Genomic DNA, 22,543 nt, shown 5'->3' with positions numbered 1-22,543 from the left:
GTCTTCTACAGAGTGATGGTACTACATGTTGGATTGGAGGCCTGATGGTTCTCACGCTGCTGGCGGCGATTCAAAATCTGCAGCAGCCAGCACCCACAGACCCGCCCCCGCTCACAGACCCGCCCCCGCTCACAGATTGATCGAACAACGCACCAATGAAATCCCTTGCTACAGGTAAACACGGACAATCGGCACGTTTTAAACTTTTGAGAAAAGTTATTTATTAATCATCAGTGAATACTTTTAATATTTCTGAGATATTTGATTTAATAATGTGTAGTGTAGCATAGATAGACAATCTTTGTCGTTGTCAAAATATTGGGCAGGAATACAGTTATAATGCATTTGCCAAATGTGTGATGAAATGTATTGTAGGTTATTTTGTAAAAAATATTGACCCATGTTTAATGTTTGCTTTTTGTAGTTTTTTATTCTTCTGTGTGTGTCATGTGACTGAGTCAAATCCAATTAAATATTGATTTTGTATAAATAATCTATTTTTCTATGATAACATTTTCTGTCTTATTTTAGGAGATTGATTTTATGTGGGCATGCTGTTAATTCTTTCTTCAGGACCCCATTTTTTTTTTTAAATGAATGTGATTTTGATTTATAATGTATAACTATCAGCACACAAATGCAATTCTACAGGAGCACCAAACCCTTAGAATTAAACAATAATGTATTTGATCAATCATAGTTGTCTGTCTGGTTGAATTCTGTATGACACTCAATGGCAGATGTATCAGTTGGACAATTAAACACAGAGAACATGATTGAGTTACACTCTGATGTTTTGCTTTGCTAATTATAAGAAAACCAAACAATCCACCTAACAGCAACCACAAAGTATTTGAGCAAAGAGGCACAGCTATTTCTGACATGCTGAGCATAGCAGAGATAGTTCAGGTGTTGACGCTCACATGTTACGGTATGCTGGGACAAAGCAAATATGTCTCTAGTGTCAACGTGATTCACTTGGCTGGATTTGTCAAAGGTGTTGGCTTTCAGGGACCTGTATCATTTCTGAAAGGTACAACCCTATTACGTTCACGATGGATAGCAGGACAATAACGGAGAAAGCCTTCAAGCAAAAGTGACTGGTTTCACCCACATTTATGGTCAGATTATACCAAAAAAAGTAAAAGCAATATTTGTATTTTTTTTACAAGGGCACCATGCAGAGTGTGGACTTGTGCACTGTGAATAGAAGCAAAGGACCAATAGTTTGTGTAACAACAGAGAACCTTACTGTTGTCAAAACACACACTTATACAACACATTTCAAAGGTACTAACATATATTTAAACAAAAATCATCGTAGAGCTTTTTAATTGGGCTAATAATTCATTTCTAAAATATATAATCTCATTTGTATTTGTCAAAGATTTGTAGCAACACATACTAATTTTAATTTGAGCGGTGAAACATTAATATAGCGATTTGAAATCTGGGTCCTGAGATCAGAGTCCTGACACTGTAGCGATCAGAATTTGCCCTTCTTCTTCTTCCAGGGCTTCTTCTTGGACTTGGACTCAATGATCATCTGAGAATGGCGCTTCAGTGCCTCGCGAGACATGACGTCAGCCTCGTCCTCTTCACTGTCGTCCTCTGAGACACAAACATGGGGAGTTTAGATTATGTGCTGGAATTGTTCTGTCTGTGTTTGTGGCTTCCAACTCACCGTCATTGAAGAGGTCCAGACTCTGGTCCTCAGGCAGCTTGACGCGGGTGTTGTACTCCGGCAGCTTTCCCTCAATCCTGACATAGAACTGCTCAGAAAAATAGCAAAAATTATGTTGAAGATGTATGTTTTATTTTAATATGACTTCTCAAAGTTTCTCAAATAATCTGACTTTACGTTGGTCTTTTTATGACAAATGCAGAATGAAATGTGAAATCCAAAAAAACGGAAATTAATATTCATTAAACGTTAGGTTTATGAACTCTGTCAAAGACGTTATGTCTTCAGCTGGGTTGTTTGTCTGTCAGCAATTCATGTAAAAACTACAGGTCTGATTCTCATGAAATCTGTAGGAAGGTTGTAGAGTTGGCCAAGGAACAACCCATAACATTTTGGAGGTGATCTAAAATCTTGTAAATGCCCCCTCAATGTTTTAACATCCAACAGTCTGGAAACATTTTGGTACATGACATGTTGAGATGATGTCATGTCAGGCAGAAACATGGCAGATGAATGTAAATCAAATCAAACACTTCTTTGAAGCATCTCTGTTGGTGCCAACTTTGGAAGTGGGACCGTCCGAGCAGCATGTGAATGCACCACAGCTGAGGTCTGCGCTCTCCAGGTGCCATTCTAGTTTTTCACATGAGGCTCTCTTTTTGAAGTCTTATAATATAAACATAATTTCACATGTATCTAAAATGTCCTATTCTATCTTTTTGAAAAGAACTTGAAAAGAGCCAGTTTGAAGTTGTAGGAGAGATTTCTTTCTTCAGATGTATACAACAAACCACTAACCTTTGTTTTTGTAGTTTTTACATTATTATACTGGTCCTTTATATATGCCTTGTATTGTTAACGTAGTTTGGTGTAGGATAAGTGGAGGAGTTTTAGAGTCATGTCTATGCCATGTAACTGATATGATATGATAGGTTTCTAGAAGGAAAAATGTACTTTGTTATGGTAGAGGTGCAACCTCTTGACCGGGACAGCCAACTAGTTTCTAACGGTAGCTTTGAATCAAACAAAACTAGACTGGAAGATATCAGCTCACAGTTACGTCAATTACAAAGATTATGGCCTCTCAAAATGGATCTGAGGGTAAAACAGTCAATGTCATTAGCAAATGGCCTTCAGACTGGTACACTCTGATATCATATGTTCTCAAACAGAGAGGGTGCTGTCGAGCGTTGGTAATCTGGAACAAACACTTCAGGTGGCTCTAACGGCTGCTTTTCCATTCAGATAAGATATGCACGCACAGCAGCTTCCATGCTAACATGCTCAGCCATGCTGTGTTCATGTGTAGCACTGTGCACTGTGTGCGTCAGCAACACCTCCATGCCAAAATCTGATTTTTTTTTTATTCCGGTGAATTTTTGTGCACCAATTAAAAAGATTGATATGTCTTCATTTACGTCAGGGAAAAAAAACAGTGCCTGTATTTCTTGAATGAGTGTATATGATTGTGGCGTCGACTCACTTCCTCTTCCTCCATCTCCTTCATGATAGCAGACACATCCTTTCCTCGAAGCTCCTCGTGCAGTAACTTCAGCTTCAGCTCACACTGGGTCATCAGCTCTAACACAAACTCATCTGAGTCTGGAGACACTTCAGCCACCGTGTCCTCTCTCTGAGAGAAACGGAAGAACGGTGAACACACATACTTATGATTGTCAACACACCTTTTGAGAGAAATGGAATAAGAACCAAAGATGGATGCGTTGGTAGGGAATACGTAAATGGACAAATATTAAGGAAAATACAGATTATAAGATAACCCTATAGACATATTTTGTAATTGAATATAAGAGAGTAAAACATTTATTAATTAAAAACTAGATTCCGTAGTTTTTTCCCACTTTTGTTGTAGTTCCTTGTTTGTCTTAATTGGCCTTGTACTGCTACCTTTCTCACAATTTAGCTTCTGTATAAGCAAAAATATATATGAAAAAGTCTTGAAGAGGACCGTATATTGCATACAAATGTAATTCCTTTAAAAATAACAAGTAACAAAAATAAGTGGCAAAAACATAGACCTACAGCCCTGACGCCTGAGGTGGTATTTACCAGCGTGATGTGTTGAAGTTTGTCTGCGAGGTGCTCCACTCCGGCTTGCACAGTACTGAGGGCTTTCACCAGCCACTCCAGACGCTCCTTATCTGCATCACACCTCTGCTGCTGAGCCTGCAGCTGCAGCTCACACTCCTCCAGCATCTGTCTGTCACTAAGAAAACACACACACACAGAGAAAGAGCTTGAGAACAAACACTACAGCTGCATGCAGGCTTTTGTTCCACTTCTGTTTGAGTGTCTCACCTCGAGAGTTCAGCCTCTCCCGAGTATTTCATGTCCTGGAACTGTTGGTCCAGGAGCTCCTTCTGCTCCTTCAGCTGCTGCAGTACCGTCTCGTTCTCTCCCTTCAGCTTCTCCAGATGCTGGTGTGTCTCCTTCTGTGAGATGAAGCGCTCCACTATCTCCTACACACACATGAAATATTTTTTTTTTACAATATTAATACAGTACACAGTTCACAGGCTATCCTTCTCTTTTTCTCTTCCACACCTGTATGTCTGTGACTCCCGTGGCCTCCTTGATGCGTCGGAATGCCTCCTCAAAAGTGGAGATGACCTTGTCCTCTTCGCCTGCTATCCTGGGGCTGCTGCGCTGAGCCTCGCTGCTCAGCTCGTCGGGCTGCATCGCTGTTCTCTGAGCCTACAGGTGCCGCAGGTTAGAAAACGCATTTCATTATAAAGAATGTCTCTGTTTCACTGAAAATATATATTTTGTAGCCTTTTCATTGACGTCCATAGCTTTAATGAATTGTAAGCATATTTAAAATGCATTATTTTCTGCTCACAGAACTGTGTAAATAATTATTTAGAAATGAATTAATGTTCATAAATACTTCATCATTCCTAGTCACTGACTTTTTGATATAGTTCTCATAATTGTAATACTTTAAAATCACTGTTGCAAGATAATAACTGGGTATTGTAGCGGCTAAAGTACAAGGTAATAAAACAGAACATTTGATTTGTTTTTGTTTTTTTGTTGTGATCCAATAATAATAAACAACATAAAAAACAATGCACACAAATTATAGTCTTACTTTGGATAATTTTTCCTGCATAAGATTCAGGATTTGGAGTGGCAGTTTTTATAAAGTTTAATTTTCAGTTTTCAGTGGATATTTTGGTCGATTTCGGGATTAACTGCGTTTTAAATGAATTATTACATTTTACAATGAAAGACACGTCGGAGCATGGACGGGCTTTCACATGAACTACATCGGAACATCTGCAGTGTGTGCACGTTTTCCCTAGCTGCTGAATAGGACAATGGCCTAACTATGGGAGTGCTAGAGTCATTGTTTCACATTTGATTACTCCAATTTCACTACATCATTTTGATTATGACGTTTTATGATTTATGTGCTAAAAAGTTATAATAAAATGCTTTGTAATGTAAAATTGTGACAAAGCATTATGAGTGACTGATTAAACAGTGCTAAAAGCAGATGAAAATGCATTATAAATATGTTTGTTTTGCATTTCTGATGGTGATCAGAGAAGAGATCACCACCAGAACAAAACCATTCACTACGATAAAGTGTACAATATACACCTCCGCGTTTTGCTCACCCTTCTATCGGTTTTTTCAGCCTGGGCCACGCACGCACGCACGCACACACACACACACACACACACACACACACACACACACACACACACACACACACACACACACACACACACACACACACACACACACACACACACACACACACACACACACACACACACACACACACACACACACACACACACACACACACACACACACACACACACACACACACACACACACACACACACACACACACACACACATCTGTTGTATTTGGTCAACCGCTTAAAGATGTCCGGCCCCTTAGCCTATCACGTAGAATAGCCAATAGAAGAGCGAGGGTTACATAGTGATGTCATTATGTGAAAGAAATAAACAAAGGAGTCCAATGGAGGCGTTTCAGGCAAACTCCTTTTGAAGCTAACTTTGGGATTTTAAAATTAGCAGACCATTTACAGGCACAATAACCTATATAACACACTACAGGAAAGGGAAAACCCCCCAAAAGCACAATAGGGCCCATTTAAGAGTGAACATTAGCATAACAGATTTTCTTTTTCAAACATTTCTGCATGAGCTTGAGAGGTATCCACCATGGCATCTTCCTCTTTTTTCCGAGCTCTAGTGTCGGCGGACACTGCTCCACTGCTGCCCTCTGGTTTACTCCTCTGGTATTCCTTCTTCAGCTCATCCAGGCGGCACTGCAAGGTCTGGGTGGTGTGTTTAAGGGCGTTGAGACGCTTCGTCTTGGACAGCACTCTCTGGTCGAGCGTGGTCAGGGCTGCCTGAGAAAAGAGTATTGGCAGAGAGAGTGTGGTAAAGCTATAATGGAATAAGACATTTTTCAGCAAGCTGCCATGACCATGACTAAAACATTGAGTTTGCTTAAATTACATAAGGTTTGGATCATTAAGTCCACTTGGTAAGCAGGTACTGTACAAGCTATATTCATTGAGAAAAGTCCCGGACATACATACAGATGTTGGGGGAACTGTCCTTTTATCTGTGGTAAAACTTATAGTGCAAATAGTCCAACAACATATTTGCGTTTTTTAGTAATAAATAATGCTTCTTCCTCTCACCTTCCCTGACATGTTGCGGTAGGCATCCTTCTCCAACCCTCTGTTCTGAAAGGCCACTTTGATGATAGTTGCATCCCCCTGGGAGCAAGACACCAATGGGTACAAGAGTGTTATTGGCAAGAAAGTCAGTAATGGGGTTTTACTGCTCATTTGACTATAATATTGATGAAAGAAAATAAGCAAAAGAGCTGGGAAAGTTCCCTTTCTATTTTTAAAGGACTTACAGCGTTTACGTCGGCCATTTTCCTGCACAGCCTCTTGTTGTCCTGCCTCAGCTGGCGGATGGTTTCTCGGTTCTTCTTGATAGTGGACTGAGAGCTCTCATAGTACGCAGTTCTGTCGCCCTCTGGTGGACATACATAATTATGACACAAATACACACGATACATATGGAGAACTCGTGTAATTATTCACAAATTACACAGCTAATTGCTGTTTATCTGGTATTAGTGTATGTTTTTACAGTGGCTAGTCACAACCATAAACGGAAGCTAACGTTAGCTACCTAGCACCTGCCTTAGCTTGAACAGAAGTCGACGCTAAGACCAAACAAACTTACCCAGAAGTTGTATTTTACGCTGCATCTCCGTTATTTGGTCATGCAGCGGAGGTTTCATTGAGTCGGCACTGAACGGCATGTTGGTGCTGAGTTATTGTTGTACAGGTAGGCAGCAAATACAACCCGACAACAGTCGGCGTTAGCCTATCTTGACCTGCACGAAGACTTCTGGTAGTCTCCAGTGTTGCCTAGCAACCTGTACACTAACGCTGAAGTCAGGCTCCTCGTTTCAAACTGAGCGTCTCGACTCTAGACTAGAGCCACGGAGGCGATAAGTAACTAATTACATTTACTCAAGTAGGCTACTGTACTTAAGTACAATTTTAAGATACTTGTACTTTACTTGAGTATTTCCATGTTATGCTACTTTGTACTCCTCAATTCAGAGGCGTGTACTTTTACTCCACCACTTTTATTTAATAACTTTAGTTACTTTACATATTTGGGTTAATGATGTGAAATATAATCAACACTTAAATCAGACTTTAGTTACACCTGGAGTAAATTCACAAGCTACCATGCAGTATATAGACAGGCTGTTGTCCATCATGGATAACCACCCATCCTCTCCACCTGCAGCTGGACAGACAGCGGAGCTCCTTCTCCAACAGACTGCTGCAGCTCCGCTGTCACAAGGACCGATACAGGAAAACATTCCTGCCCACTGCAATAACTCTGTACAACAAATCACCTCTGGCTGGCAGAGCCATGCTCCATAGCTTCTCTCTTCACTGTACATATATATTCAGTTTAATATTTAATATTCCACCTGTCACATACTCATATATAATACCTTGCTTTATATCTTGTTATTGTTAATTTGAATATTCAACATGTATATTTTCTACTTTCTTGTTTATTTCTTGTCTTTTAATTTGTACAATGCCATGTCTTTATATATATATATATATATATATATATATATATATATATATATATATATATATATATATTAAAACTAGCTGCACCTTTACCAGCTTTGATAACATCAAATAATTATAATAAAAACATATAATATATATTATTCTGAAATGGGTCAATTTGCATTATTAGTTATTTTACTTTTGCTACTTTAAGTATATTTGTATGCCAATACTTTTGTACATTTACTTGAGTAACATTTTGACTGCAGGACTTGTAACTGAGTATTCCTACTCTAGTCTAATACTTCTACTTTTACTTAAGTACAAGATCTGAGTACTTCTCCCACCTCTGACTGGACCTTTAGTTTATTTTACAGACATTTTTTTTCATGTGCTAAATATAATAATGATATGTCTTTATTGATCAAAGACCATGCTTAAAAATACATTAATTAATTAATTATGAAAGATCAGCTTGAATATTCTAATGTTGATGGCCGTAAAAGTGGGATACATACACGAAGCCAATTCTTACTAAAAAAAAATATTTCCAAACTAAATGTAGTGTTTTCTTATGAAATATAATTAAATATAAAATAACCTATGAGGATCATTGTTTTAACTAATTTGTTATGCACTCTTGAGGGCTAATTCTGGCACGTAGAGCAATATTTATTAATTGACACAGTCCATGCAAATAAACTGTAATGCTTTTACTGGCAATAAATAAATAAATAAATACATTTAATAAATAATCTTCCATATGGACAAATATAGGAAGCATGAATTAATAACTTTTTACTGCCATTTCACTGATTATTATTTGATGTCTAAAACTAAACTTCTTTCATAACTTTACATAATAAAGTTTACGTTTCAAAGTAAATACATTATGGATTAATTATACAAATATTAATAACTTACTAACTTATATATGTGTAAGCTATTAATATGTATAAGTATGTTCTTTTATTTATTAGAAGATCTCAAATATTTAATGGTCTCATTTAACAAACGGACAATTCTTCAATAATGATTTTGTATCTAAATCTTATATGTCAGCATTATCAAAATAAGAACAACACTTATCAAATAAAATAATAATCCAGGTTATTGTGTCAAAATAAACCTAAGAATAAGTGACCTTTCCCCCTTTGAACACTTATATGGCAACACACATTTTTATTAAGATTTTATTAATTTCTGAAGAAATTACAATTAGTTTACAACAAAATGAAAAAGAACAACTTTTACAAATTCATTACAGATATGTTTTATATGAACACAAAACAACATAGGTCCATAGAAATGAAGACTGCAAGTCCAAGTAAAATCACTTGGTTCATTTGTAATCTCTTAAGGCTTTGAGAAACATACTTAGCTTTTATTAGCCTGCGTTGAGCAACTTTGGTTTGGTGTGCTAATAACAAACAGTGCAATATACTTAGTAAGCAGAGCTTTACACGTGTATCTACATGCTACCTGCCATCAACTGTATCTCACTGGACCTTTCAAAGCATCCCATCAACTTGATGACAGAATACACACAGTGACAAAAACAATGAACAAAATGTACAACAAAAACTGATTTTTCTTCTTTTTAAATGAACAGTTTATAGGATCTAGTGGCATCTAGCGGTGAGGTTGCAGATGGAAATAGTCTGAATACCGCTCCCCCACCCCTCCTATTACATAACTAGGGGAACTACAGTTACCTGAACGGCCCTTTCTAGAGTCAGAGTTTGGGTTGTCCTTTCTGAGCTAGAAACATGGTGGTGCAACATAGCTGACTCCATGAAGAGGAATCTTAGCTTCAAGTGATACACTAATGAAAACATGAAAGCGAATACTATTTCCATTCCCTCCAATAAATCCCCAACAATCCTTCACACTGTACATTAAGGCCAACTATTGCCTAAATTAACAATATTTCATCTGAAAGGGAAGTCTCATATTCCTTCTGATGTATATCCTCCTTGTTGGGCAAATGCAGGCGGGCAATGAACTTAAGGCTTTGTAACAAAATCCTAAAGGATCAATATTATCATCCATAAACATTAATGAATCTCATTTGGCAGCAACACACAAACATACATACATAATGTAACACAGGAAATGGCGCTCTTCTTTTGTTGTTATTTCCATCACACAAACACCCACACACACACACACACACACAACGTGACCTAGTCTACAGATTTTACCTCTTCATTGGACTTATTTAGGATGCTAAGCAGGTTCTGGGACATGAAGTACGGCTTCTCTGCTGATCCATCGTTGCGCTCCAGATCCTCCACTGTGACATGAGCAGAAGCAGTTGAAGAACAACATTCGGTAGAGTCATTTAACTTTTCCATGCCTCGGCTCTCTATAATCTCTTTTGCCTTTCAAGTAACTCCAGAAACGTCATGTTTAAAAAAAGTGGTGGGTACCCTTTTTTCAGACCACAACTAGTGTAGGCTTAAAGGCTTAACATTTGTTAGCAACAACTTTGAGAAGCCTGACAAACCTGGCTTCCCTCTTCAATGTCGCAAAGTCATCTCAACAGCGTGGCTGTCATGCTCATAGAGAGAATGGAAAACTTGGACAAGAATAAACTTTCTCAAAATGGGTCAAAAGTTTCTTACCCAGAGTCCCTAGCATTAATGACACCTATGTCGAGAAACATAACATAAATAGTTATTATTATCTTAACATTGCACCTTACAAAGTAAGGAGACCAACGAGAGACAGTTAAAAGAGTCATTTAATATCAGTTAGGCAGTGTTTTAGCCCGCCCTATTGGACCCGCCTGTAACCACATGCTATAGTGATGTCATGGGTCAAAGTAAGAGGATAACCCAGTTATTAAGTAGTTCCTAACCTGGGCCCAAATATATTTGAACTTGAAGTATTAATTTCTATTAGAAACAATATTTTTTTTCTCGTTTTCCTTCTTTCAGTATCTAAAGACCCTACCTTCTTAGAATTAATTTTTTTTATTCTTTGGTTGAATTTATAAGATTAATAACCAGCGATAAGGGGCCACAAGTAGTTTCATTTTAAAGGATCACAAGCCAAAAAGCTCCAAACCACTGCTTAGTCATTGCAGCAGAGATATCCTGGTTTTAGTCCCTAATATGGATCAAGTTTAAAAAACCCAGTATACTATGCGTCCCATAATGCGTCTCAATCTGAATGTTAGCAAATATTCACGGCTTTCAAATAGCTTTTCTTTATTTCTAAGGTTTATAAAAGCCTCCCCAAAGCATCAAAACCTTTTAGAAACAGTTTTACAGACTCAGTACTCTCCATGGCAAGTCAAGTACCCTTAACTGGTCAAATTGTTGGGGATCCCCTTTAAGACAAATACAAATGTGTTGCTGACTTTTTGTGTTCATGAAAACTCACTTGCTTCCAAACGCCAAACCATTTTCAAGCTCATGATTACCCACAACAGAATGACTGACTGTGATTAAATACAATCACGTTTAATCAAGATTTACATCCGATAAATATGGAATGTCATCAATCAGTAACTTACATCTTTCACAAGGCGACAAAAGAGAAACAAAGTGTACAAAAGCATCCATAGAGTTGAGATGCTAGTTGCAAGCATTCAGAAGGCCATGTCAACACCATGCAGCAGAGAGACAGAGGGACAGAGCAATGCAGGTTGGGTTAGTAAACATTTTTTTGGGGGGGGGGGGGGGGGTCCAAAGAGAGGCTGCGTCATGGCGACACTAACAGCACTTACATCAGTCAAAAATACCAAGGCAAGTAGGTGGCAATACAATACATCGGATCCCATCTTGGATCTCTACAAGACTGAAGCTGAAACAATTTGTAATTGAAGAACACTACTGTATATATACACATTTCATAGGAAAAAAAAAAGATCCAATATTCATACAGTCTATCAAATATGTCTGTAACATTTTGGCTGGTCAGCTGGTATTATTGTAAACAGTGAAAGAGATTCACCATCGATTGACATGAGTGTGTTCCGGCTGTAAACACGGTACGTAGTGGTTCTGCAGTGCATCATTTAACAGGATTAAGACAACAAATATCAGAGACAGCAATCAGGCACAGGTTCAGCACTCACAAAGTTCTACAGATCTTCACGATATATAAAAACCAACACTGTTCTAAAACCAACACAAGAGAGCGTTTTTTTGTTCAAGCTACAGAGATGCAACTGGGCTTTTGACCTTCTTTGACCTCCAAGCTGTCACATCGGAAATATTTAGCTTTTGTTGTATGCCGCACATTTAACATGCCCACATCACATCACGTTGTAGATACAGTACTTTTTGAGGTTAACCTTATTTATTTGCCCTTGCATTACTGTTTACTCCTGTGGTGCAGAAGGAGGACTATCTTCCAAAGATTCCTCTTTCTCAGCCTCCGCAGCGGGAGGTGGCGCCTCCTCGGTGTTTTCCTCCTGCTTTTCCACCTCTTCTTTCACCTCTGCTTCTTCTTTCTTTTCAGCCTCCTCAACCTGACTGACTTTTTCTTCTTCTTTGTTCTCCTGTTGTGGCTCTTCGGTATCAGTCGTGGCCTGCAGAGGCTGCTCCTCCTCGTTTTCCTGCTTGAGCACCGTCTGCTGTTTCAGTTGGATTTCTCCGTCTTGTTGCTGAAGAGGGGTCTCCTCCTCCAGTTTCACCTCATCCATTGGCTTTGCAGGATCAGCAGAATCACCCTGCTCGACCCCATCGTGGTCTTCCTCCACCCTCTTGGTTTCGGAGAGGATGTCGTGCAGCTCGGGCGACATGAAGTAAGGCCTGTCTGACGAGCCGTCGTTTCTCTCCAGGTCCTCACCTTTTTTCGTTTACGGGGATGTGTATTTTGTGTTTTCTTTTATTGGGTTAATGGAAAATGAAAGGGAAAGGGAAACATGAAATAAAAGGGAGTGTATAAAAATAAAGTCAAACGAATGGGAGGAATGAGACAAAGAGAATAAGAGTCAGAAACATGGCAGGAAGGAGAAACATGCATTTTAGCTCGAGGAAGTTGTATTAGTGCTTGGAAAAAGGAAGAAAAGAGGAGATCTGACTGAATTCAAATGTACTCACAGAAGCAGAGGAACAGTGTGTCCACACATGGCGTACACGCTGAAGAAGCCATGGGCGATGAGGTAGGATCCCACTACCAACGTCTAGGGGAAGGAAATCACAAATATCAATACAAAATCAAGACTTCTGCTGTGGCAATAATTCTCCCAGACTACCTCAAAAGATTATTATACTGAGTTTAAGAACGTTTTGAATATTTTCTCTTGCCTGCCATATATTATAATTTTGTGAAAAATCTTGTTCTGTCCAAGACACTGGGTGTTTCTCAATAGCGAGTACGCTTGCTTGGTAGCACATGTCTGCCGAGCATCTTGCTTCAGAAGCGAGTCAAGAATACTTCCTGACATTCGGAAAACAAAGAGTGGAACAGGCTAGCAAGTGTGCGTCATATGAGAGGCCCCGCCTTACATCTTCCGCCACAGATTTGGGAAAATTGGTCCGTGCGCAAAGCATTGTGGGGATTTTAAGACCGCGGAGTCTACTCATGTGCAGCCTCGATATTTCTCCAAACGGAGTACGCCGGGCTCGGTAGATTTCCAAGTATGCTGGAGATTGGAACAGTACTTCGGCGGCACTCGATGACGTAGTATGCTTGAAATAGTGGCTCTGCAGCAGCTTTACTCGCGATTGAGAAACACCCCCAGTCAAAACACCAATGTTACTCAGTTCACATAATTTAGAAAAAGGAAAAGGGTAAAATACTCTCATTGGAGAAGCTGTAACCAGCATACATTTAGCCTAAAAGCACACTAAAATCATTATTACTCCTTTGATTTCTTCCTTAAAGTGGACCTATCATGCTATATTTAAATGATATATTGTAGGGCCATACCTATATAAGGTATATTTATACGTTTCTGTTTTCAAAATACCAAACAGATCATGCATTTTAGCCATGCCTCATTTCGCTCTATGTGCTGTTTGCTGTCTACGGGTCTGATTCTGCTGACCACGCCCCCCTGCAGGAGAGGGGAGACGTGCTCTGATCAGCTGCTGGGCTGTCAGAAGAGGGGGAGAAAAAGAGATCTCCGTCCTCCGTGTTTTATTATATAGAGTCGTTATTCATTTGTTTTAAAGCTCAATAAATAACAAAGAAGACCTTTGACTGGCACTTTTCTAATTTTGTTCGGAAGATTTAAACTTTAACGGACATCTTGACCGGCGAAAGAAACTGAAACTGAAACTCTGCCGTACGGCCCCCTCGTTCCTTGGAAGAGGCGGCGAGGTGGGTGTTTGTCATCTGCTGGTGGACTAACCGGAGAGAATTACAGTGCTTGCCTCGACGGGGATTACTCAGCTGACCAGTACATTTATCAAACATTATTTAGAAAAATGTATCAAAAGTTGATTATCAATCAAAATGTTAAATATTTGCTTTCGGGACAAAATGCATTAACGTTAACCGATTTGTTTATTGACAGAAAATGAATCACCAAAAATCCTGACGATGGATTAAGTATTAATCTCAATGAGTTAATAAAATAATGTGACCACTTATTTGCTGGCTATAGCTTTGACAAAGTAAAGATTGGCTGCTTGTCATGTTTTTGTTTTTTTTCTTTAAATGACTGTATATCTAACATCTCTGGATGGACAAAACAAGGAATGTAAAGATAATGTGCTGAGCTCTTGGAAACTGTTGTTAAAAAAATAAACACCAAACAGTTAATCCAAGAGGAATACAGATAAATCAGCACTGAAATTACAGCCATAGGATTTGGTGATGGGGACTCGTTGCTAACGCTGATGAGAAGTACATGCAGACAGAGTCGTACAATTGGTCTTTTCCCTACAATACAACAGACAAATATAGCCTCTGGCATTTGAATCTGTTGACATTTTTAAGATTATATCACAACACCTCCTCGCTCTCACACATTTTAATATTTCCATGTTTCAATGGTGAATCCTCCTACATGTGAGAAACCCTCCTACGTTCACTGTGTGTGTGGGCATCCGTCCTGCTCTGCTTGACCAAGAGTGGAGTGGAGACATGTATTTATGCTTTCACTTCTTTGCATGATGTCCATGCCTGACATCCATACAACAAAATCATGACATCAAGAGAAGTTGTTACAGTAAACTGCATTGAAGGAACAAAGCAGGTCAGTCATTTTTGTTTTTTCCTCACCTCGAGCTGCCCATCCGTGTCCAGTGACTGGAAGCTGGTGAGCCACACGCCGGGCTCCGTGTCCGTGTGGATGTGTCCACTGGGCTGGTCCACAGCAGCTTCTTCATCCTGCCCAGTGCCACCCTGCTGCGGAGGCCGCGGGAGTCCCCTCCATCAGCGCCTCCACCCACAGAGATAAAAGTCCTCATCTCCAGCTCTGTGTCCCGCTCACGGGCCCACACACAGAGTCAGATCTCCCCCACACCTGCTGCCTCATCTGCGCCAGGGAGGAGGGCGAGAAAACATTAGTCCCTGGCTGTATCAATTTCATTTTGTTTTTATTACAACCGTTAATGCAATCGCAGCTTAAAATTTGAAACGCCCCTTACGCAAAGAAAATATATTTCCCCATATATTAACTGTCAATATATTGCATTATTTTGTTTTCTGATTTACTGGTTAATTGAAAAGATTTAATAAAGGAAATCTTGCTGTTGGCTACACCAAGTGATACTGATTAATAATCAACATGAAAAACATATTTATTCATATCTACAAAATATATTGAAAATATATTGAAGATATATAGAATAATATATTGTGTTAATATATTACAATATATATATATTGAATAATATATTGTGATAATATATTGTAATATATGGGATAATACATCAGTAATTGCCGCTTTCCATATATTGAGTAATATATGTAAATATATATAATATATTGGTTGTGTATATATGTGAACATACATTTACTATATATTAACATTTATATGGGGACATGTACTATATATATTCACAAATATATGGGGACATGTATGTACTATATATTCAGTTTTATATGGGGACATATATGTAGAATATATTCACAATTATATGGGGACATGTACTATATATATTCACAAATATATGGGGACATGTATGCTCTATATATTCAGATTTATATGGGGACATGTATGCAGAATATATTCACAATTATATGGGGACATGTACTATATATATTCACAATTATATGGGGACATGTATGCGCTATATATTCACAATTATATGGGGACATGTATGCAATATATATATTCAGATTTATAAAAGACCATGTACGTACCATATATTCTGAACATGAGTGCAATATATGTTCACAATGAGGAGAAATGCATGTTCTGATAAAAAAAATCTTTCATTTAATTTCAAACCTTTATTTATGCAGGTGAATCCCATTGAGATCATTGATCTCTTTTTCAAGGGTGACCTGCTGCAAGTAGGTTCCACATGAATACATATAAACATAACAGAAAAACAAAAAAGGACATCATACAGCATATTTACAGTGACTACAGTTTACATAGCTAGTAACATTTACAGGTTCCAACAGTTTCCGATTGGATAATATCTATCCTTGCTTTAAAAACATTTAGTGGAACCAAATTGCTCAGACTGTTCCAAGTTAGCGGAGCTGCGCATCTAAATGCTATCTTCCCTAAGACAGTCCTAGCAGTTGGCACATTTAATAAAACCACAGCATTCGATCTCAGGCAGTAGCCACTTACAATTCGCCGTGAGATCAGGGAGCAGATGTAGGAACGAAGTTTCCCTAACATGGCTTTGTATATAAAAATGTACCAGTGACTGAGCCTCCGTACAGTTAGTGAAGGCAAACCTGCCCTTGCATACAGGGTACGGTGATGGGTTAATACTTTACAGTTTGTCACAAATCTCAGTGCACTGTGATAGGCGGCATCTAACTTGATCAGGTAATGGGCAGGTGCATTCATATAAATCAGATCACCATAGTCCAGTACAGGTAAAAAGGTCACAGAGCCTTTTTCTGGCCTCAAGCGAGAAACAGGACTTGTTCCTGTAAAAGAAACCTAGCCTAACCCTCAGTTTTTTTAAGCAGGTTATTGACATGAAGTTTAAAAGTGAGACAATCATCAAGCCAGATACCAAGGTATTTGTAACAGGCAACCACTTCAAGTTTTATTCCTTGCGTAATTACAATATCTAAAACAGGCTCTGGTGTCTTTTTTAGTTTTTGAAAAGAGCATTACCTTGGTTTTATCAACATTTAAAAGAAGCTTAAGCGCTGAGAGCTGAGTCTGAATAATGAGAAGCTTAATTTGTTTTTTTCTATCAATGTGTAACAGTTATCAAAATACTCATTAAAAGAAGGACAAGGAACGAATAAAAGAAAAGGCCTATAAACAACACATTATGGAATGACTCAAGAACATTTTTATGTAATTATGTAATAAAACCCACATTTTGTAATAATCTGCTGCATTCTGTAACAGCCTGAACGCAATATAAAATAAATGTCCCTGCATTTTGTAATAAATTATTACATTTTGCAATGGTTATTACAAAATGCGTGAGTTGCCCTTTTAAAAAACTGTAATATTCATTATGTAACCATAACCAAACTGTAAATATATCCCAAAATTGATGTTGATATACATGTTGGCTAATGAATATGGTAACACTTGATCTAGTTTTGGCCAATGAAAGATATTCTACTGAAGTATTTTTAAATTATGAGTAAGGATGATTCATGGTTGAATAAATAAATAAACAGTTGTAATGTTATTGTTTGCAACTCATTTTGTAATAACCACAGCAATATGTAATAATATATTTCAAAATGTGGCGACATGTATTACATATTTGCATTGAACTTGTTTACTACATAATGGGCAAATTATTACAAAAGGAGGTGTTATTACATAATGAAGGGAAAATGTATTACATTTTGTATAGGTATAGTTAATAAATGATGCATTGTTATTTCATACAGGGCCAAAAAGAGCAGTCTGTTATCCTATTTAACAATCTTGTTTTTTGTTTCACCTGGTGACAACTTTAAACATGAGCTGATCACTCATTAAAACAAGGTCCGGAACAGGGCCAAAAAAACAGTCTTGTACCCTATTTGATCGTCAATCTTGTTTTTTTCGTGCCTTTACTCACAAATTCTTGTGTTAATGGATGTTCTTATATCTGATGTCTTGGTCCCTGGATGGTGGTTTACTACAGCATCTGTGGAACAGAACAATTACAAATAATTAGAAGTTCACAAAAGACAGCAGGAATTATAACAATATCCATAATATCTATATTAAAGCATGGGCTGGCTTGGTGAATAATGTGGGAATACAAATAGTGGAAGAATAGGCTTTGTACATTTTCGTCTGAGTGTGGCGCTACTGGTTGGTATATTTTATGGAATTTGGACCAAGCATCTGCATCTGTAACAGTTCTGTTTAAAACTTTTTTAAATGTAATTGCATTCATCTTTAAAGGTGGGGTAGGTAAGTTTGAGAAACCGGCTCGAGATACACTTTGTGTTATATTCCATGGAATGCTCTTAACATCCCGATAGCAATGAATATCTGAAGTGCTTTGACAAAAAATCCATAAAAAAATATCATCTGTGGAAGCCGTAATACTGTAAAAAGCACGACCAATCATCTGAGCCGGCCCGGCTAAAATAACTGGATGGCCTACCTGCCTGTCAGCCTTCCATCTGTGCACAAACTTATCTCGTGCCCTCATTGGTCATGTGCGTATTTTCAAATTCTAGCGCACTCGAGCTGGTTTCTCCAAAATTACCTACCCCACCTTTAAAAGACTACTTTTATTGAATGAGAGTTTTACCTAGCACAATGAGCCTGGGGTGGTGGGAAGGGAGAACTGGGCCTCGGCATCGGCAGGAGTGGTAGTCGCCTATGAGTATTAGAATTTAGATTAACAAAGGCATAGAAAAACCCTGAAATATGTACTGACACAAAGCTACAACCCTCGATTTTGTAAGTAGTAGTAGTAAATACATACGTATATACAATATACAACAATACGCATAATGCAATTAGCAGTACCAGTAATAAAATAACTGAATAAATAGTAGTAGAACCTTTATTTAGCCAGGAAAATCAATTAAGAACAAATTCTTATTACAATGATGACCTGACAGGAGGTAAAAGGCGTCCTGAGGGGATGGGGTTTGGGAGGAAAAAAATAAAAAGACAGACTCCGGGCACTACAGAACCCAGGAGACAACACATTGACACAGAGCAGAGATGACAGGCATAGCAGTTAAACATATAACATCTCTAAAACAATATTGCTGTGGTTCAATCTGTCATTAAAATAATATAGAACATTCATCCATTCAATCATTCATTCCTTCATGGCAAGGATAACTAAGCTGAATAGTGAATAAAGTGATATGTGAAAAGTAAAATTACAGTGAAATTAAATGACAGTGCGTTCCTCACCACTGCGATCTGGCTCCTCTGTCCTCGTGTCTTTTGGGTCTGATTCCTCACTACTGATGTCTGCCTCTCTGCATGGGCCCTCTCTCCTTATTTATTCTGTCTCAGTCACCACTGCTATCTGGCTCCTCTGTCCTCTTGACTTGTGGTTCTGCAGGCTTAGTTCGACCTATGAATTTCAACAATGCTCCTGTAAAATATATAGATATATAGTATTATGGGTCAACATTAAAATAACATACACTGGAGAGCAAAATGTGAAATGCCATTGACTGTAGGCTACATATTATCCACACAATTGTCAGCAGGGGCAATAACAACTAAAATGTGAACTAACTTGAATGCATTAGTCCACAACACATAGCCTAACTAATGTTAGCCTACATAGTTACTAACATCAGAACACATAGTATTGGGGAATCTTATGTGTTTTGTGATGTTTGTGCTGGAGCCGTTTTATTCAAAACAGCACTCCGGTTAGAGAGTTGACACGGAGACAGGAAGTACAGTCTTTGGACTTTATATTAGCTTGGTTCTGATCATCAACACAGAATACATCATGCTTGATGTGGAATCACATACAGGATGTTGAATGGGTTGATGAGTATGATGATAATGATAACGTAGAGTAGAGAATGAATGAATGGTTTCTGCAAAATACACAGAAATAGAAATAAGGTTCAAATTACAATAACTAACCAGACTATGGTTATTAATAATAAGCAACAGCAATACTAATTGTTGCTAAAACACATTAGACACGTTGCAAACACACGGCTAATAAAAGCTAAATTAGCATCTCATCTGAATAGCTTAATTTAGCTAACTAGCTAGCATTAGCTCAATTCCTGAACAACATAGCAACTAAAAACGGGACATCAAGACTCATTAACACACTGACTCAGCAGGACACTATGCATACAATCTTATAACATTAACAACACTAAAGATCTGCATATATGCTCACATTCTTCACGAACGCATTCTCTCTGTGACGATGGTAATTATGCATGTGACGATGCGCAATAATCTCCTGTCCTGAACGCACATGTGTAACCCATGGATGTAACCAGCTCGAGGACCCATAGCTGCACTACATTAGCTGTCCCTAAATGTGCCTGACTAAAACACGAACGATATAATGCAGATCAAGGAGAACAAGGGGAATTTACAACACATAGACTAACTGTGGTTACATTACTTAACTAGCTCATCATCGTCAACAGTCAGAAAATGTCCGTTAGCCGTGGGGCTAGTTTTCGCTATGTTAAACTCCATTGACTTATGCTAAAATGTTAGCGATCTAAAGGTCCGCTATTTTTGGCTGTTTTGGGTCGACTTCAGTAACATCGAAAATCTTCGAAATTGAATGTTCACAAAGCTGCGGACCGGTTATACACTCATACACGAGGGAACTAACATAGCTAATTTAACTAACGTTAGCTAATGTAGCTGGTGTAGTGCCGAGAGACGGGACATACGGATTAAGCAACTAGACTACTTGTAGTGTACATGCAGAATTATTTCAATTTAAAATAGTTTTAAATGCTCACACACATACCTGACTCTGGTGCTGTATTTTCCTCTCGTTTCTTTTTAATTTTCCGTTTCGAAGCACCTGATGAATGCTTTCTCTTTGATACTCAGCGACAGAATCAACAGACAGAGGCAGCAACGCAGATTTGAATCTGCCAATCAGATCAATCTATTGCTGGAGAGGGGGGGGGGGCTCCCCGAAATCAGCCGGAAGTGGCGCATTCGAATACTGTTTGGCCTGTCTGCCGTGGATGGGCTTCGTTCCACTCCAAATAGCCGGTCGGCCGTAATATATGCATAGATATATATGCGTGCATATATGTATATATATATGCGTGCATATATGCATATATATATATATATATATATATATATGAATATATATATGCATATATATATATATATATATGCGTGCATATATGCATATATATATGCGTGCATATATGTGTGTGTCTATATATATTTATAAACTGTATATTATTTTCCATCATTCAATGGACAATTTGTACTTTTTTTATATATAGGCTACCATCAAACATATGTTCATATATAAAGTGGGTAACTATACAAAACGAAGTGAGATAACTGTTTATGAATATCTGTTCAATTTTATGTAAACTTGTGTAACTCATGAAAGATAAATGAGTGTTTCAATAAAACTATTACATATAAATGTATAGTGCAGTTTTTGTTTTCATTGCAATATATTTTTTTTATATGTATCAATATATAGCCATACATGGTCCATGCATATATTGCAATATATTTAAAAATATAAGGACTACTTTCCCATATATGGAAATGTATGATCCAATATATTGTATTATATTTACCAATATATTACAATATATTTTTGTTTCATAAGGGGCAGTGTTCCTAAATGTAAAATTCCAATGAAGAAAACATATGATATCTAGACTGAGCTGAGGGGGAACCCTCTTTACAATTGAATAGCAGGAAACAATCTGTGTTGCAAAAGACATGCAAAACAGATTGCGATCACTACTCTGTATTGTTTTTACTGAGATGGCCTTACTGGCAGATGCTCTACAAGTATATTTACTTTATTTGAATTGTATAATCGTCATAACAAATGGTTTAAAAATGGCCACACAGAATAATTTATAAAAATATTAAGACTGTAATTATATACAGAATATAACTTTTAATCAATGCTCAAAATTACATAAAAATATGTCTTTAAAAGAAAGTAAAAAAATCTACAAATTCCCTTGCAACCATCGCTCTAGAAATCCATGCATCTTCTATAGCAGCCTCAATAAACAAATCTGGCATTCAAAAAGGTACTTTGAATACAAATAAAAACATATTATCCCCAAAACAAATGTACCGTAATCTTTCTCCTCATGAATCTGCATCTCTTGAGTGTCGATGAAGTCCATGTTCAGAGCCCTGTTGGTTCAGAGACAGTGTGAAACTTAGAAGGAAGAGACTGTGGCATATATCAGAGGACTGATTGTTCTCTGTGATTGTGGGCGGATGATGCTCCGCGCGCATGTCTAACCGTGCGCGAGTGTGCGTGAGTGTGTGTCAGCTTGGCCTCCTTCCCTGGTTGGATCTGCACTATGATATATAATTATATTCCATTTTGATTTCATTTCACTTCATTCCAGTTCACTAGCTTCCTCATTAGAATGAAACAAACTCATTGTCTCCATGTTTTATATTCAACATAAACAGTGTTGAATCACTGCTTTGACTTGACTACTTTCACATTTCCATAGTTTGGTT

General features: G+C 37.9%; 2 protein-coding genes across 3 annotated transcripts; both read right to left on the bottom strand.

Annotated features, from left to right (window-relative positions):
• Nucleotides 1–646: 646 nt before the first annotated feature.
• Nucleotides 647–7,150, bottom strand: LOC117491564 (coiled-coil domain-containing protein 151-like). Its single transcript, XM_034141615.1, has 11 exons — nucleotides 6,956–7,150; nucleotides 6,621–6,742; nucleotides 6,397–6,474; nucleotides 5,854–6,099; nucleotides 5,329–5,349; nucleotides 4,250–4,399; nucleotides 4,004–4,164; nucleotides 3,755–3,911; nucleotides 3,168–3,317; nucleotides 1,685–1,772; nucleotides 647–1,611 (listed from the first exon to the last, which is right to left on the bottom strand). The coding sequence occupies exons 1-11, from the start codon at nucleotides 7,032–7,034 to the stop codon at nucleotides 1,487–1,489; spliced, it is 1,377 nt and encodes a 458-aa protein (XP_033997506.1). The 5' UTR covers nucleotides 7,035–7,150; the 3' UTR covers nucleotides 647–1,486.
• A 1,845-nt stretch (nucleotides 7,151–8,995) lies between these two features.
• Nucleotides 8,996–22,349, bottom strand: LOC117491234 (rho GTPase-activating protein gacV-like). 2 transcript variants are annotated; one of them, XR_004556755.1, is made up of 4 exons: nucleotides 22,143–22,349; nucleotides 15,007–15,262; nucleotides 12,876–12,958; nucleotides 8,996–10,114 (listed from the first exon to the last, which is right to left on the bottom strand). XR_004556755.1 is itself a non-coding variant. In XM_034141113.1 (4 exons), the coding sequence occupies exons 3-4, from the start codon at nucleotides 12,925–12,927 to the stop codon at nucleotides 12,152–12,154; spliced, it is 522 nt and encodes a 173-aa protein (XP_033997004.1). In that variant the 5' UTR covers nucleotides 12,928–12,958; nucleotides 15,007–15,262; nucleotides 22,143–22,349; the 3' UTR covers nucleotides 8,996–12,151. The 2 variants fall into 2 exon arrangements, 1 of the variants encoding a protein (XP_033997004.1); XM_034141113.1 differs by having other exon boundaries at nucleotides 8,996–12,621.
• Between the last annotated feature and the right edge of the window lie 194 nt (nucleotides 22,350–22,543).

The sequence above is a fragment of the Trematomus bernacchii genome, unplaced genomic scaffold, assembly GCF_902827165.1.
Source record: "Trematomus bernacchii unplaced genomic scaffold, fTreBer1.1, whole genome shotgun sequence".
Classification (NCBI taxonomy): Eukaryota; Metazoa; Chordata; class Actinopteri; order Perciformes; family Nototheniidae; genus Trematomus; species Trematomus bernacchii.
This window is presented reverse-complemented; position numbering and strand designations above follow the sequence as displayed.